The sequence below is a fragment of the Columba livia genome, chromosome 15 (assembly GCF_036013475.1).
Source record: "Columba livia isolate bColLiv1 breed racing homer chromosome 15, bColLiv1.pat.W.v2, whole genome shotgun sequence".
Classification (NCBI taxonomy): Eukaryota; Metazoa; Chordata; class Aves; order Columbiformes; family Columbidae; genus Columba; species Columba livia.
The window spans coordinates 3,026,775-3,044,546 of NC_088616.1; the positions used below are offsets into that span (position 1 = coordinate 3,026,775).

The following is a 17,772-nucleotide window of genomic DNA, read 5'->3' on the forward strand; positions in this document are numbered from 1 at the left end:
GGCTGCTGCACTTTGGGACGGAGGAGTTTGGCGAGCTGTTGCGCTACTTTGCAAACGCATTCAGTGAATTAGGCTGCAGATAGTGTCCGAATTGGAAATGGGAACAGATGCGCTCAAACGGTTTATCCTGATTTGTGTATTGCTGATCAGGTTCTGCTTAAAATGCACTAGAGACCAGGCATGTTTGTAAGCATGTACAGATGTGCTACCCTGTTCTTTGTAACGCTGCTCTTGCTCAACGAGCCTTAAAGACGCTGCCGAGCAGCAGCTGCGGGCCAGGTGCTGCCAGGGATGCAGGAACCTGCCGCAAATACCCAGAACACGGGCTTTCGGGAACCTGTGAAGCTGGTATCCTGAGCAGCTGATCTGCTTTAAAATTTTCTACTTTTTCAGTGCTAATAAAGGAACTTAGTGCACTTTCCATGCTGTTTAAAGAAAATATAGCCAAAGAAAATAATTAGCTTGTCAGCCACTTGCACTTTAAACAGGAAAGATGCTTAAAAATTAGAAGAAGAGATGGAAACATTTTTACAAAAACGCCTTAGCATTACATATGTGTGGTTTTAATCTGCTGGGAATAAAGCTTAGTATGCTGGGAATAAAGAAACTAATCTGATAATTCACTGAACTACACTAATTTGAGTAATTTCAAATGTGACATGCCTTTTTTTTAAAGGGAAAAGAGAACAACAAGCTTCTAGCTGTACCAGAATAGCGTGAGAAATGAAGGCGGCAGTAGGTGGCAGCATAGAAAGCAGCTTCAGCCTCAGCCCAGAAGTTCACGCTTCTTTCACACACATATTTGTATTATGTGTGTGTGTGTGTGCATGCTCACATGTATCAGCATTGATATATATGCAAGAGGCGTATGTCCGTGCATAATTAAGAAGCAATAAGAGAGATTTTAAATACAGGGGAAATCGAAAGGTTTGTCATTTTTATCTAATAGATACATCTCAAGAAGATCTTTTCTAAAATGCACTTGTTTCAACCCAAGCCCACCTTTGCTTTCACCCCGAGCTTTGCAGCGAGACGCCGAACCCCCAAAGCTCACAGGACCCTCCAGTCACCAACATGGGAGGTAAAACGATGAACCCCGGGAGCAAAGCGCTTGATGAAGCAGCCACTTTACTCCTCTGGCTGTATTCACTTAGATGTAAACAATGATTTTTATTATCTCATTTGCAATGGACGTGCTAGTCCCTAAAAGGTATTTGTTTTGAATTTGTTATCATTACATTTTTGCGGAACAGCTAGTATTGAGGAGAACATCGCCATATATGGTAGCGTGCATGGACGTACGCGGAGCAGCCCGGCTCTATAACTCACCGAGACTTGCTAGTGGCAAATCTGTTGGCTTTTCTTTTAAGTATGTTAATTTTAGAAGACACCAAGAGCTAGAGATAGCTTTCCAACTCGTGCAAAGTCCAGTTAGAATATGGATTATTTATGAACATGCAGAATCTGATTTTACTCAATAGAATGACATTTGATGGTATCTGATATAACTGGTATTTTCCAGATGAAGGGAATCTATCCCCTCGTGATGCAATTTAAGTATTTTTTGCTTCTTTTCTCATTTTTATGGTTTATAACACAGGTAGCAACTGGGGCAAATTTCTCTGGAGTATTAAAAGAGCTATCAAGTGCTTAATCAGAGTTATGTAGTAACTTACACTAAGATAGGTGAGAAGACCTGATAGAAGACCAAGGCACTTACAGACAATTTGACTGAAGTATGGAGAATGCATTGAAAAAAAAAAAATACAAGCCCTGTGAAATTACTGAAAATGTTCTTTCTTAAAATACAGACTTTCCCTCTTCTGTGGTTGAACAACCAGAAACTAGCACTGCTGACACCTCCGTGTGCAGATGAAAAGGTCCATGATGAGAGCAAGCATTTGAAGGGTGGTCCTGGTGCCCCGTGGGGACAGGTGACAGGCCAGGAGGGATGGGTGACAGTGCTGGTGACACAGCTGACTGTGCTGGGGAACCAGGTCCTGAACAACGATGGCAAGATTAGGATTCGCCCCCTAGATTTTATTTTTGTTATATTTTTTTTCCAAGCAATGCTCAGCTGGGTAATTCAGCTGGGAAAATAAAACACAAGCAACCTGTAAAGACCATAGTGAAGAACTCCCGAAGCCCAGGAAAGGCAGTTGGAGCCAGGCAGCAGGTTACTGCTTCGCTCTTCCAGCAGAAGCCGCTTCTGAGAGCAGGACTTGGCTTCGGAAAATAATTCACATGCTTGCTTATATGTTTCTCTGTTCTAATAATTATTCCCTATGCGACCGTGATAAGCGTTCATACTGACATGCACATCCTGCAGAGGAAGGGAGAGCATCCTTTATCTCCTCATTAGAGCAATGCAGTCCCTCCAAGCTCTGACCCAGGAGGCAATTCTGCTTGGCCAATAACCTTTTAATTAAAGTGCGCTTCCTGGACATATTTATACTGTGTCCTTGGAACAACATACTCAGGATAAACTCATTGTAAAGACAGCATTTGACTTGTGTCACCGCCCTGAAAAGGCAGCGGAGAGCAGGCGGGTGTCTCTGCGGCGGGACAGCGGGAGCAGCGGGAAGCAGCTGTGGAGATGGCCATGCCCACGTGGACGCGCACGTTTGGGGTTTAGATGAGTATGAAGGACCCAGTTCGTGTAATTTGGCACATTTCTAAGGCAAGAAACTTCATGTCAGTAGAATTTTTGTGATTGCTTTCCCTCCCTTCTCCTCCTCCCTTCCTCAGGACAGCTTCCCCTCTGAGTACAAAAGTAGTCTTGTATGTGATTTGGGATATCACCTACCTCAAGGAATGGGTGAGCAGCTCTTGGCACAGATATTGGTCTCCATGTCTCTCAGCCAGCCCTACAGATGAAACCCATGAGCTGGCTAAGGGGTAAATTTTGCCTTCGCAGGGACTGCTCTCAACAGGCAGTAACAAATCTTTACCTTTGGCTCATTTCCCCAATATCTGGCATACACTGGCCCAGTGCAGTTCAGTCTTGATCAGAGATGGACCAGGTTTACTCATCAGAAAGCTTCAGCAGCTCATTAGTTCAGTGCACAGAACATCACTAGGACAAATCTAGTCGAGTTTGTGGAGCTCAGCTTCTACCCCTTCCGTTCAGAAACCCTCCTTTAATATTAATATATTTTAATTAATATTCACTGGTCTATCCAACAATTAATATTAATCAATCCACACCTCATAACTACATTTCCTTTCTTACTGCAGTAGTACTCAGCTGCTACTCAAAATTTATCCTCATATTCCAGAGGATCAGTCACAAGTTCTTTTTACCCAAATCCATGTTTTCTCCTCATTGTGTTCCAGAGGACTTACGAGATCCAGCTCAGATTGTCTATTCCCTGTTTCTTATAGGGAGTCTGTTATTGCTGTGTTTAAACTAGTCAAACATAGTGCTTAGGTCTACAGGATAAAAACTTGTATTTCTGAGCTCTGCAGTTCATGCCACCTCTCACACATTCCAACCTCGTCTCACTTTCAAAAAGACAATTTAAGTAACAAGGTGCAGAAAGCTCTATGCGCAGGAAGAAGTAGGAGAATGTAGCAGAATACAGACAGCAGCTCTGTTTCATGCTGTCATATGTAGAAGATTATTTTGGTTTATCATGTAACAAGGAACGGAATCTTCCCTTGGCCCTTGGGGAACAAAATACCAAAGAACTTCTGGGTCATCCCACCTCCTTTGTTGCAGGCCAACATTTTTATCTTCAGTTGGGTTTTTGACCTCAAAAAGGTGGTCAAGATGATTTGGCAGCTTGATTCCCACCATCGTCATTTGTGCCCAGCCTTGAAGTAGCAGGATTTGAGTCTGTGAAGCTCACCTCTGCAGCTCAGTTGAATTTTTGGCGTTTCTGACAGCAACACCAAATTCCTATTGATTTGAATGTGTTGTCACTTGGCCATAGCAGCACCATCCGACCTTTCTGATGCTTCAGCATGGCCAGAGAGCTCTATCTTCTTGGCCTAGGATGGGCTGAAATCCCCCTTCTCCATCACCACAGGAGTTCCCCTCCACAGGGGTAGAGGACATGCCTCAGCCATCACCACCGCGATGGGAGAGCGGCCATGCTGGGCCCTGCCACCCACTCCACCGCCCGGCCCCGGGGCAGCGCTCCGCCGTCCCTTCACCCCTGCGGCCGCCAGCTGGAACGCTCGGCCCTGGAGAATACCATCTCCATTATTGGAGCTGAGCAGCTCCACCAGCCCTCTTGGCAGCCGGGGAACATTTTCTGCCTTAATCTGCTCAGAGGTCACATAGTTTCCTCTCGCAGCTCCTTCGAGAATCCCCCGGGAGCCAGTGAAGGGCTGTGGGCTGCAGAGCTCCTCGTGGGGACCAGAGGGGTGACACTGCGGGGGCCATGCCCAGAGCCGGGGGCTGGGGTCCCTGCCGCCCCATGTGTGCACCGATGGCCAGGGCAGCTGTTGTGTCATGGATCGCCAGGCAAGGCTGGTGGCTACAGAACGAGCCCTTTAGCGTAAAGCTGTTTTGTTTGTGGGTTTTTTAGATGACAGTATTGTCAAGGGAGTTTAAGGAGCTGGGGTATCTCATTTCCACTGAATTTTAGTGGGATAACATCTAACTCTTTAAAATCCTAGTTTTGTTTTTAAGCATCATGTCCCCTTCTGTATGATCCATGATTCTCTCTCAGACCCCTCACACAGTCCAGCCTTGAAAAAAAGCCCAGTAATCTGTGGGAAGACTTCAGCAACAAATACTTGGAAACCAACCTCTGATACTCCCAGAGCACAGGGTGTCCATTTGGCTACGTACAGCAGAGCTTGGTCCTTACAAAGATTGTTCTGCTTATGGGCTGATTGCTGACATCTTTAGCTGTTAGTTCTCCAGACTCCCTCAAGATTCATGTTTGTTTGAGTGCTGTAAATACTAAATTAATTCTCAATAAGGAAATGGAACAGCATCTGTCTCCTGGAGATGTTTTTCTTGGGCACACGCTCTTCCCTGCTCCTGCAGCTCCTCCCCAGCTCCCCTCTGCTGCCCTGCACGGCGCGTTTCTCGGTCACCACCGCTCTTTTCCTGCCCTGTGTTACCCCACAAGTCCTCTCCTTACCGCCCTCCTCAGTGAGGGCCGTGTGTCTCATAGGAGAGAAATGCAAAATGTGAAAGCTCCAGCATCATCAGCAGAGCTCTGTCAGCTCCATCCTACCCTCAATGGGCAGAGGAGAGGAGCTGCAGCCAAACCCCCATCGCTCCCACCCACGGAGCAGAGACCTCCGGCTGCTTTCTCCAGCTGCGACTGCACCATGCGGTTTTATCCACGTGCAGCTGCACGACGCAGACGCATCATCCTGCCCATTTGAGTGTCGTGGTGCAGAGTATCTAACAGCTGATGCAACTCCCAGGCTTATTTCTTCTCTCTCTCATGTGGTAGACATTTACTCTTCATAAACAATCAGATCCCACTATCTGAAGCACGGAAAGGGGATAACTCTAAATTCCTTCTCCTTCACCAGCAGTACTGATAACAATTGTTTTTTCCCTGTGTTTTTTTCTTTTGACCTTTTCTTAATCTTATTCTTCTCCAAATGAAATGGCATTAGATTGATAGAAAATAGTCCTTTACAAGAAAAGTTCATTTCTGTCCTTTCTGGAACACAGCCCGGGAACTGTTCTTCTCCTAATTATTTCATTATTGCACTGGTATTTCAGTACGCACCCAACAGTATTGGGGTGATGAGACATTCTGTATGTATCTGAATTCAGTTAACCCTGTGATGGGCAGGAGATGAGGCTGCAGGAAGCTGTTCAGCGGGTTGTCTTGGTGCCATCCCAACAGTCCCATGGCACAGACATTGGTTGTGCTTTGCTTTCCTCTCTGATCTTCATCATAAACAAAATAAATAAGCCCAGGTGTCCTCATTGGTTTTAGTGCCATGAAGCTTTTGATGTAGGCAGTTTCAGACGCAGTAACAAAGGACGGGAATCCAAACACAGATATTTTAAGCTATTTCTCTAAGCTGGGACCCAAAAGTATCTGCATGGAAGTGTGAGATATGACTCAGGACCTATAGTGCTTTGTATCTGTTGCATGGCAGATTTGACAAAAGTGTTTTGCCTGCAATGTCTCCACATTGGCCTCCCTTTGAAGCAGAATATTTTGCTTCCTCAGCAGGTGTCTACCGAGTCAAAATGTCTCAAAAACCTCTCAGCGACGATGAAAAATTCCTCTATGTGGACAAAAACTTCGTTAACAACCCACTTGCCCAGGCTGACTGGTCAGCGAAGAAACTGGTGTGGATTCCATCAGAGAAACATGGATTTGAAGCAGCAAGTATCAAGGAAGAGAAAGGGGATGAGGTGACAGTTGAACTGACAGAAAATGGAAAGAAAGTGACACTGAGCAAGGATGACATCCAGAAGATGAACCCGCCGAAGTTCTCCAAAGTGGAGGACATGGCAGAGCTGACTTGCCTCAATGAAGCTTCAGTGCTGCACAACCTAAGGGAGAGATACTTCTCAGGTTTAATTTATGTAAGTAGAATCGAACACGCCCGCGTTTCCTATTGCATGCTACCACATCCCGTCACGAACGAGGAGGATCCCGTGCCCTGTCAGGGATACGGTCCAGCACACAACCCCTCCGCACCGCATCCCAAACCCAGATATATTTAGTCCACTTTATCCCCCAAGACTTTCCTGCTTTTTTAATAACTGCTTCTTAACTAAACTAAGCCATATGGAAGTTTCTTCCCCAAATCTTGCTAATTCTGAAAGTACTCTCTGGGCACTGAGCAACACCTCAGTCCTGCTCTTTGGGGAAAAAAATATAATCCAATAGGGACTTTTGAATGGATTCAATATAAATCCAAACAAGTTCGCAGTAACTTGCAAGAAGAACATATGAAAAAGCCAAATCATGCAGTCTTTTCTCAGGCAAAACTCCCACTGAAAGGTAGTTTACAAGTGCTGGTTTGGTGGGTGCTTGAGTAAAAACTTATGTTTGAATAAATGAATAAGCCCCCTGAAATTCAAGCGAGAGTACTCACATGCTCCAGTGTGTTAGTGAACCAAAGTCACGCACCCACTAAAACTTGTTTTTCCCCCGTGTTGGTCAACTTACAGATCAGACAAGCCTGAACAAATCATAATCTTCGTGTGAATTAGGGCCATGATTATTCTGTCTTCCAGTCCATATTATATTAGCACAAGCATATATTGACATCAATAGCCCTGTAACCTGACTGCACTCGGAGTTACAAACTGCACAGTAAGAAAGCTCAGAACGTTTCTCTGGCTCTTGGCTGCCAGCTTTGATTTCACAGCTTTGATTTGTCCTGTGCTGCAGGAAAGTAACGCGCAGCTTCAATCTGAAATTGGAGTTGCGTCACAGAGCACTGATGAGTGAAAGTACAGAGCTTAAGTAACAAGGTTTGAGAAGCAGGCGTAGATCCTTCATTATTAACATGAGGAATGCTACATTGGAAAGTAGGAAATGCAGCAGAACAGAAGATAGTTATAGATAGTACAACAAGGAATTGTTATGTGTAACATAAAAGAGCGAAGCTCCAAATATTTTCTTCAGGAATGTGCTAAAATGCACATCACGATGATTCCTGAAAGCAGCTAGATTTTCCACCTTCTTAGTATTTCATTTTATTGGCTTTTAAGTTTGCAAGTGAACATACAGGCCTATGTGTTATTATATCAGAACACGCTGCATTAATTACTAAACCAGAATTTTTCTGGAGATGTTCTGCATTGTTGCAAGATCTAAAAAGAATTAGTGGAAGAATAGTGGGATAAAATGTATGGGGTTTATTTCTTTGTTACTGTTGTTCTGAGCAACGCTCTGCATACATGTTCCAGGATTTCCAATATGTTTACTTCATGTTTTTTGGGGGGAATTTTCACTTTCTACAGGAAGGGGAAATTGATTTCCAAAAGTAGATAAAATGATTAGAAATCAAATATGTTTTTCATGGAGACAAAAATGGATGTGCATCTGAAATTAAGTTTTCTTTCTCAAGAGCCTAGATATTAAGATGATAAATTAACAGTTGAAATTATTTTGACTTGTATTGCAACAAATTATTAGTATTTTCAGTAACTGAAACCCGCTCAAAACTGTCCAGCCTTACACAGTGTTGCCCTACTAGATACTGTCATACCCTTTAAAAAAACATATGGGGCATCTAAACAGAATTTGAGTCTCACCCACTTGCAAAACTCTAAACAAGCATCTCCTGGCTTTGCGCTGCTGTGCCTGCGCTGCCTCCCTTGGAGTCCCACACACACACACACAAAACACGACCTTGACATTTTTCCCTTTAGAGCATCACTGATGCAAGTGGGGATTCCCAATTCTGCTAAAAACAAAACAAAACAAAACCCAAACCAACGTCAACCTAGCTGGAAAAAAAATAATCTGCCCTCTGCATCTATATTCAGTACTATGAAATAAAAAGATTCAGTGCAGAAATTCAGAGTGGCTGTACAATGGAAAAACATACTGGCCTTTTTCTTCATCGAAGATGATTAAGAAGGTCAAGAAGCATTTGGCCACTAACTCATGTTTCACATTGCTCAGAAGAAACAGAATCTGCCTTGTCCACACACAAATTAGACCAAAAATTATATTACCATCAATAAAATAGCAATGCAACTTCAGTGGATTTGAGAGTAGGATGAAGTTTCTTGTGCCTGTGTTCATGGGCACTACTAACTTGGCCTGTGTCTAACAGTGCAAAATGCTTCCTTAAATCCCAGAACCGCAGCCTGGCTGGGTTGCAGGACCTCTGCAGATCCCCAGCCCAGCGCTGCTCACGCAGGGTCACAGAGCAGATCACACAGGTGGGTCCAGGCGGTTTGAATGTCTCAGAGCAGGAGACTCCACACCCGCTCTGGGCAGCCTGGGCCAGGCTCTGGCACCTCCCAGCGAACAAGTTTCTGCTCATGTCCAGATGGAGCCTCCTGTGTTTCAGTCTGTGCCCGTTGCCCCTCACCCTGGCGTTGGGCACCACTGAACAGAGTCTGGTCCATCCTCTGACACCCACCCTGAGATATAGATCCCATTGATCAGATCCCGCTTAGCTTCTCTTCTCCAGCTCAACAGCCCCAGCTATAGATGCACACTGGAACCAGAGGTGGGATTCTTCTGCCCAGATCTAGGCATTCACAATGTAGACGTGTGTATTTGGGCCAGTCTCTCTTACATAGCCATCATCACTGGCTGTCCAAGGGCTCCACAAGCCATGATCCCTTAAGAGACTTCAAACCATGTTCTGACTCCAGCCCCCCAGGAGACGTATGGCGGGGGGTCCCCTCTCTGAGCAGACCCCCCTAAAGAGAATAATTTAAGTCACAGAAACTGCAAACCTCCCACTTTCAGTCATTAGCCAGCTTGCTTACCTTCAAACCATCACACGCATTCACCTGTTTCCCCAAACCCTTGCAAAGCAGATACCTGGAACTACCTGTGGTGAAACCAAAAGGTCTTTGTCACCTTCCCTGAGGTGAGAGATGGCGTCAGTCACCGCTGGGTTAGAAATGGGGATTCCTGAACCTCATCAGCTCAGGCTTTTGTCCTGCTTTGATACCCAGCTCCGGGTGCTTCTACGTCAGCTCTCCAGAGGGATGTCCCTGCCTGCCCGGGGTGCAGAAGCCCCTGCAGCAGCACGGCAGGTAGACGCCTGCAAACCCCAGGGAAGGGAGACCTAAATAATTTCCTGGATTGGAATTATTTTACTTGCTTGGGAATGATTAGTTGAGTGCATGCAGTAAATCTAGTTCTACTGAAGAAAGCCTTACTTTCTTTTCTGTACGGGCTTGGTGGTCACTGTAGGACAAAAATCTGTCACATTTCAAGTGCATTCTCCCTGCAGCACCAAAGCTCATTTTGACGTAATTAACAGAGTTTCACTCCAAACTCCAGCATCAACGAAAACCCAACACAGAAATTATCTCCCTTCCAGATCAAAGGATTTTATTGAGATTCGGTGAAGACCTTGAGCTTAGTTTTCATTTTATCAGACTCAAGGCCGTGGAAGTGCCATCCCAGCCTGTATTGGTGGGGCTGGTCTCCAGCAGCACCCAGGGCACCCCGAGGTTCTCCCACCTGGAGCACCCAGCGGGCTCCTCTCTGCTGACTGACGCCAGCGCTGTTTGCTGAGCACCATATAAAGCGCTCGGGCTGTGCCGGGGCCGTGTTGTGCCGTTTCCTATTATGGTCAGGCCAGGGAAATCCCTGTGCCTGGAGCCAACGTCCCTGACACCATTTCACAGCCCTGCTCTGTGTCCTGCGGGGAACCGAGGCAGCCGGAGCATCCGCGCACAGCGCCGGCACCACGGCACACACCACAGAGCACAAAGCAACCAAAACACTCAAACCCACTTATACCAGAGTTGGAAAATCCATTATTTCATTATTTCAGTTTTTTAAACTCTCACAGTTCTAAATCTAACAGCCATAGGCCAGCTTGAATATCCCAGTACCTCTGCAATTATAGTCTCATAAATTTGTAATTTTTTTAAATGGGAAACCCCTGCAAGTTGATTACTTTTAGTAACTGTGATATATGATTCCCCATCTATTATCATATGCTGTTATTTCTACTCCCAGTTCAATATCTGAAGCTTTCCAAAACGAAGGAGAATTGAAAAAAAAAACTAACAAAAGCTGGGTGAACAGCTATTAGCTAGTAGCTAATGTTCTTATTTTTTGTGTATATATTTTTATATGAATACCTTAATTAAACTGTAAACAGAAACCACATTTTCCCTTAAATTTCTTACAGAAACTGTCAAGTAGTGAAGGCATAACTATTGTATTAAGACATTTGTTTGAAACTTGGGTATTATTTTTCCATGAGTACTTGAGTATTTTTTATTTGCATGTGTTGGAAGTAACTGAAGTCCAGAAGCTCTAACATCAGATCAAAGCATGGCTTTTCTACAGATTGCTAAATTCACGTACTTTCTAGCAGTTTGCTTACTAGAAATAACTATTTGTGCGCTTGGAAACTTCACTCATACACGTACATTCAGAAATTGCTGCTTCATTTGTCACACTAAGCAGAATACAAAAGAGTGTTATTTGCTCAGACCCTATTAGTTCAATGCAGCTGATGCCTGTGTTCCCAGGCTAGACATGGCACACGATATTAAGCCCGGCTTTTGTTTGAATTTCCTTGCAGACTTATTCAGGTCTCTTCTGCGTGGTGGTAAATCCCTACAAACAGCTGCCCATTTATTCCGAGAAGATTATTGAGATGTACAAGGGAAAGAAGAGGCACGAGATGCCACCCCACATCTACGCCATTGCGGACACAGCCTACAGGAGCATGCTGCAAGGTAGGCGACTTTAATGCTGCAATTCGTAGAAATCACCGCACAATAACATGGGAAAAAACACCTTATAACCCCACGTGTGCTTCTGCAAGGAGCACGGCCAGAACAGATCTGTTACGGAGGGTGACACAGGCTTTCTAGAAGTTTCAGAGGAATTCTTTGGCAGGAACGGCAGTCCACAAACACTGTGACTCAAAAAGGAAAAACAATCCTTTTACCCATCTGTGTCGAGGCATGTGGGAAGGTTTCAAAGTCGAGCAAATAGTTTTGGCAAATACGGGCATGGAAAACGCTCCCTCTGCAGCAGCGGGGACTATTCCAAAGTTAGCTGCTCACGCTGCTGAACTTGTTCTTGTCTCCCTCTCTCTCCCAGCAAAGCAAATTCAAATAACGTTTTGGGGCTACATTCATTACGGTCTAACGCGGTGAAGCCCTAAGTTGAGATGTGCTGGTTTCTGACAATAACAGCAAGGAGCAGTGGTGCGAGAGCAGCCAGGCCCCAAACAGTGCAAACAAAAACTCCTGCTGCAGTCACACACCCAGCGGTTTTTGCTCTAGGGAAAAATCATAAATTTAGGGATGAAAAAGCTATAGTGATTAACATACGAGGCTGCAACACCTACAGACTATAGGGACGTGACCAGTTACTGTCTCACAGTGACCTCGGTGCTCCAGGAAACCAAGACTCTGCAAAACACTTGGAAGTTTAAATGTCCTCATTGGGGGCCTGATCCTGCAGAAAATCAGGCTCAGCAAGGTTCGCAGGCTCAGCCCTAATGCTTAGGGCTTCCCAGTTTGGAGCGTGAGGATTTAAGGCTTTAGGGCTTATGGGTTTGAGATCTGACTGGGGAAAAACGATAAGCGGCATCTAGAAGTTTCAGCTTAGCAGCTAGATTAGTACCCAATACTGATTTCTTTTTAATAATTACAAACGTACACAGAACGGTGATTGTTACCAAGGAATTAATCCATTCAAAACCCCTTTGCACTTCACCTGACTACACAAATGAAGCTACACAGCACTTCTCCAGGTGCACAGCACCCTGTCATCACAAGGACTGCAGCTCTCCTGTGGTTGTGCTGCTTGACATATGCACCTGGGGACTTCACTAGACATAAAGTAGTCAGTTTGGCATATCGGAGTTTATGACTATTTTCTAAACCAAGACTTGGACTACACAAAGTCTTCCCCGCAATGAAAAAAGATCATCTTACTTGTGATAGGCTTCTGGGCAGCCTAAATTGCCCTACCCCAGGCAGGCTTCTACTGACTGCAAATACCATTCAAATCCTTGTAATTTTGGTGCAAGTACTATATATACACACACACACCCCAACACATCAATGGTGACTGATATCAAAGTCATCAAAACAAGGCTTTCCAAAAAAATAAAGTCCCAAGTACCTATATGTACTAATCAGAATGCTAAAAAAATAATCCAAATAACAAAATCCTTAGAACTTCTGAAGATTAAACTCCTTAAGATAAGCTACTTATGTGATTCCCTGATTATATCTTAGGTTCCTAACTTTAGAATCTTACATTTTCAGATATGCGAGTGTTCAAAATACAGTTAATTCACCTCTAAACCCAGAGCACTAGGTATCTTTACAGTACTTCACAATATCAGCATTTGTCTTCCTATGGCTTATATGACATTTATGTTCTGGAGCTATTTCTGTTCCTTTATTTGAGTGCATCCCAGAAGGCAGAGCTACAGTGCAGCAAAGAAGGACCAATAAATCAAAAATGGAAGATATTCTGAAAACAGACTTTCCTCCTTACTGTAACAGCAGAGTTATTCACAAAGATAGGCCTATCAAGCATGTTTAGGACTGAGGGGGCAGGTGCCTTTAGAATAACATGATGCAGTAAATATCATTTTTGAAGTAACTACAGTTATAAGAAACTTACTTGACATGAGCTCATCCCACTAAGCCACAGCCACGCATGTCCCAGATCATCTCCTGAGCCCTGTGCTCTGCATCCAGCCCCGGCCAGGGCTCCAAGCAGGAGCAGCTGTATTTGAACCTCGCAGGGAGCTCTGCGGGGAGCTTTTGGCTCCTGCAGGTCCTTCGCAGTGTTCTCCTTCAGCTGGGCACAAAACTGCTACTTGTCCCTAAAAATGGATGCAGGAAAACAACTAGGAAAGGGCTAGAAGCTATTTTCAGGAAAGAGAACAAACTATAATATCACAGCCTGTGCCGAAACAGAAAAAGTGTTTTGGCCCGACAATATACGGGTTTTCTGCTTAATGTGAGACTAGTATCAGCATAGATCAGCCTGATCCCAGCAGCATCAGGGCCTCTCTCTGTCTCCCATCCTGGGGCTGGTTTGTTCTTCGCTGCCGTCCCCACCGGCGCCTGGAACAGCCTGAGCTCAGCTCCCACTCCAGGCTGGTGCTGGGACAGGGCGGCAGCAAGAGGACACGCTTCTTCCTATCACTTTTGTGGTGCTCATAATAATTTCCTGGCCCCACCAGCTCCTGGGGAAGCTTTACACCTCATTATTCATATGCCTCCTTTGCAAGGAACTCTAATGACAGCAGAGAGGAGAGGGAGAACAAGTAGAAAGAAAGGAGGAGGGAATAGCTCATGAGTTGAACCTTTAAGAGAATGATCTTCCACCGCCTCCCGTCCCAACCACGCACAGCTGGCACGGCAGCCGCGAGCAATCCCACAAGGTCTTGCATCACAAGCCCAGGACACCCACGCTTTACTTGCTTGTTGACTTGCACATGCCATTTTGGAGTCTCTCCATCTCTGAAGAGGGCCCCTGCCAGTTTTAAAGCTGTGCGTTTGTTCGTAAAAGCATGCTCATGTTTTGCGCATAAAACTAAACCAAACCTCAAAATAACTCCAGATTGTATTCACATTGGAGTGGTGAAAATGGGCGTCAACACGGTTGTGTGTGTGTGCACAGAACATGTATAGACATAGGGAGTTTATAGCTTTTTGTAGGCATAATTGCAAATGGAATACAAACAAAAATTTTTACTCATAAACATGGACCAGGGCACTGAATGTTTTCCTGATGACATTTCAGTATTGCTGCTTATCTGGGAAACTTGCATAGTTTCTTCTTGCCAAAGTAAAATATATCTTAGCTTCATGAGACTGAAGACTTACATTCTGGTACTTTGTGACCAGGGCCACTTGGCCAAGAGCAGTCGACTTGTTCAGGTGTCTCAGGGAAACTTCATCCGTCGGTGAATCCAGCCTCAGTGTCTGCAGATTGCTGGTCCTATTGCAGGCTTGTCCCCTGGGAATCACAGCCCTTCACAGTCTCATCCTCTCCTCTGTTGGCACAAACACCCAGCAAAATCAGTGAGCCGTGCACACTGCACTTCCCTCTGCTTTACAGACTTGTTTAGTTAATGTATTCATTAGGGCTGATGTTTAAGTCCCATCAAAGTTGCTCTCGTAATAACACTTAGCTATGGTTAACAGAAATCAGATAATTGGACTTCTTTCCAAATATGCAGAAAAGCTAGGCAGATAAAATTTCCACTTGTTTCAAGCGGTTCTGAGCACCTAAAAGTCCTGGTTTTAGGCAGATCACAGTCATACTGTCTCATGCTCAGACTGACTGGGGCGCTGGATGTCTGGTTGAATCTGCTGATTGCCGTGTCACTAATGCAAATGATTATTGCCCAGGCACGGTCTCTGTTGCTCATTTCCAGCCAGAACAAGAATAAACTTTATCCACTTTAGTTTTCTTTAATCTCTAAGACTAAGAGAATACAATATTCCGTGAGAACATTTTGTGCATCTGTCTGTCCCCAGGAGCTACCGCACTGAACTGGTTGTCTGTACAGACAAGCCAGCTGACCACTACTACACGTAGAGATTGCAATCATAAAATATCACCCCGTGCTTCTGCCCCTACCTCTCTCTCCTGTGTTGTGGGGGAAGTCGCTGAGGTCTCAGCCCTCTCATTCAAGCTCTTGCACCGCCAGCATGCAGTCATGAGGCAAAACTGCTCCAGGTGAACACCCCTCTTTGCTTTCTGCTGAATTATTGCTGAGGGGGGTCACCTGTGGGTGCACAAACAGTGCTGGTGGCAGCAGCGAGGAGAGGGCAGAGCAGGAGAGGAGATGGAGGTGGAGGATCCTCCTGCAGCTCCGCCAGCGGCAATGGAGCTGAGACTGTTGCCCAGTGGGGATGAGTAATTCCACCACCTTCTGCCAGCCCCCTGCGCACAGCAAAGAAGCGATAAACAATACAAATGGGAAAAGTCAGGATACGTAGCAGTAGTAACAGATACACCATTTTCATGTGGTTGATTAGGATTTATTAAGTGCTCCGGCAATAAATCCTCACAGAGAAGATATATTATGGTTTTCTGCAGATTCAAGAAGGTTAACTATTTTCTGCAAAGCCATTTTTATTCAAGCTTGAGTTAAAGATGGAAAAACAAACAAGCTAGTGGTTACTGGGAGGTATGAGAGAGAAACACAGTTCCCAAGATTTTAGAAAAGGAGGCTGCTGTGGAAAGCCATCTGTTTACTGTGTCCTCAGCAGGACTGTACAGAAATGTCCCCTTTAGGCAGTGTAGTTATTAACAAATGTAAAGAAGCAGTAAGCGAGTGTTGGAACATGGTTTCAGTCTGTTTTTTCCCTTTTATGGTAAAGCTGCCAACTTGCTGCTTCATTGTGATAAACCATCTGATTTTGTTTGTGATTAAGCAGAGCTAGCTGGTCTATCGAGAACAGAGGGACAAATGATTCTTACAAGCAATCTCAAGGTGTCTGGTGAAAAAGCTAAGCAGATTCCAGAAAATAAAGTGCATGTTTAGGAAAGCTGGTGTGGTTCAGAATGTAAATGTGGATCTCCATCCTATTAAAAATTGAGAAGAAAATTCGAAAATGTCCCAAACATCTACTGTAGATATACAGGAGGTAACATTATAGTCTTCCAGGTGGCATCAATTTTTTAAAAAAGCTTCCTATTGGAAGCTGGAAGTCATGTTTTGTTACTTTTTAAACCCCAGGAACTATGTTTAAGGAATTCTATTCATGCAAGTCATACTGTTCTGGTAGATCTACCCACACAAAGGTGCAAGAACAGGGCACGGTCCTTTCTATATAGAATAAAATATTCCAGAATGTAAATAGGAGCAATGGAATGGGAGACCCCTTGAAAGTAAATGAGACCAGTATCTGCAGCTCACGTTGTAACAGAATAGGATTAGTCTGTCCCGGCTTCCAGGCTGAGTCCTCCCAGGTGGAGAGACCAACTGCTCCCCCCATTTCCTCTTCATTGCCTCTGCATGTGGGCTGGGCTGATCGAGCCCAGAGAAATCAATAAACCCTAATCATCCACATGAAAATGGTGTATCTATTACTACTGCTACATGACCTGACTTTTCCCGGAGAAACTGAGTAACAGGCTTGGCTTGCACAGCCCGTTCCTATCCCAGAGGGCACCTGGTGCAACTGCTGACCTTCCTCATCCTCCTTCTGCTCTCATATTCCGGCAAAGCTGCCCAGACACCTGCACCCATGCAAACCCTTGTGGGGACCAGTTCATGAGAGACCTTCAGCTGGGGGGTTTCACCTACTGGGGCATCAATGGGCAGCAAAGAGCAGTGAGAAAATACTTGGCTTGGAGGAGACCAACTTTTCTTAATGTTTCCCGAGCTCAGAAATTCCACTGGCAATTCCGTATCAAGGAGTCACTGTTATTTTCTTAATGGTATTTATGGGTTTGTGATGCAATATCAATATATGCCCATGGTTTCTATTTACACAACAGTGTATTTTTAGCAAAAATTCTACCATGTTCTCACTTTTTTTAATTTAAAAGAAAGCCTAGCTCATACCCTGCAGTGAAAAATAAACACAGCTCACAGTTCCTCCCTTCCCAAATGTTTATGTGGAAGAGTCCTGCTGTGCTGATTGCTGACAAACACCTCCAATCAAAATGTAATGAGCCATTTTGCACCATTTTACAAAAAATAGCAGTTAAATGGCACCATTTGCCGTGTTAGTGATCAATAAAGCAGTTAATGTTATAGCTATTGAGGAACAGGGAGTAAAACAGTTGTTTAATATCAATCCAAGCCACAGCAGAATCCTCTGCTGCTTTTCCTAGACTGGCTGCGCTCCAGGCAGCAATTACACTTGCAAACTTAATTGAATTTATCTCCATTATCTTTACAGAGTACAGAAAACTTGTTTATCTGGCGGTATTTATGAGACACAGGGTCAGTGATAGGGACAATCAGACAGGTACCCACAGGCTGAACAAAAGGAGGACGGCGTCTATGTCTGAACCCCTGACCAGAGGCTCCACTGGGCCAACACGTCTGATCAATGATGCCAAACCACACAGAAACACTTGCTCTGCCTTCGTTATCTGCCTCATGTCCCAGATTTTACTCCAGAACTGATCCCAGCACACACGCTAGTCACGCGTCTTCACACCAAGGGCA

The 17,772-nt window shown here is 44.7% G+C and overlaps 1 protein-coding gene and 1 long non-coding RNA gene across 6 annotated transcripts in view; one reads left to right on the forward strand and one right to left on the reverse strand.

Moving 5' to 3' along the window:
• Window positions 1–17,772, reverse strand: part of LOC110363231 (uncharacterized) — a 34,249-nt gene that overhangs the window by 5,211 nt on the left and 11,266 nt on the right. Inside the window, exon 2 of the long non-coding RNA XR_010466290.1 lies at window positions 14,465–14,634. This is a non-coding gene — a long non-coding RNA (uncharacterized LOC110363231). The remainder of the gene's footprint in view (window positions 1–14,464; window positions 14,635–17,772) is intronic.
• Window positions 1–17,772, forward strand: part of MYH11 (myosin heavy chain 11) — a 57,873-nt gene that overhangs the window by 185 nt on the left and 39,916 nt on the right. For 4 of the 5 annotated variants that reach the window (XM_065030453.1, XM_065030452.1, XM_065030450.1 and 1 more), the window contains exons 2-3: window positions 6,159–6,520; window positions 11,182–11,338. In XM_065030453.1, coding sequence (XP_064886525.1) covers window positions 6,179–6,520; window positions 11,182–11,338 — 499 coding nt within the window. In that variant the 5' untranslated portion in view covers window positions 6,159–6,178. The remainder of the gene's footprint in view (window positions 1–6,158; window positions 6,521–11,181; window positions 11,339–17,772) is intronic. The other variant, XM_005508481.3, reaches the window with a different exon arrangement.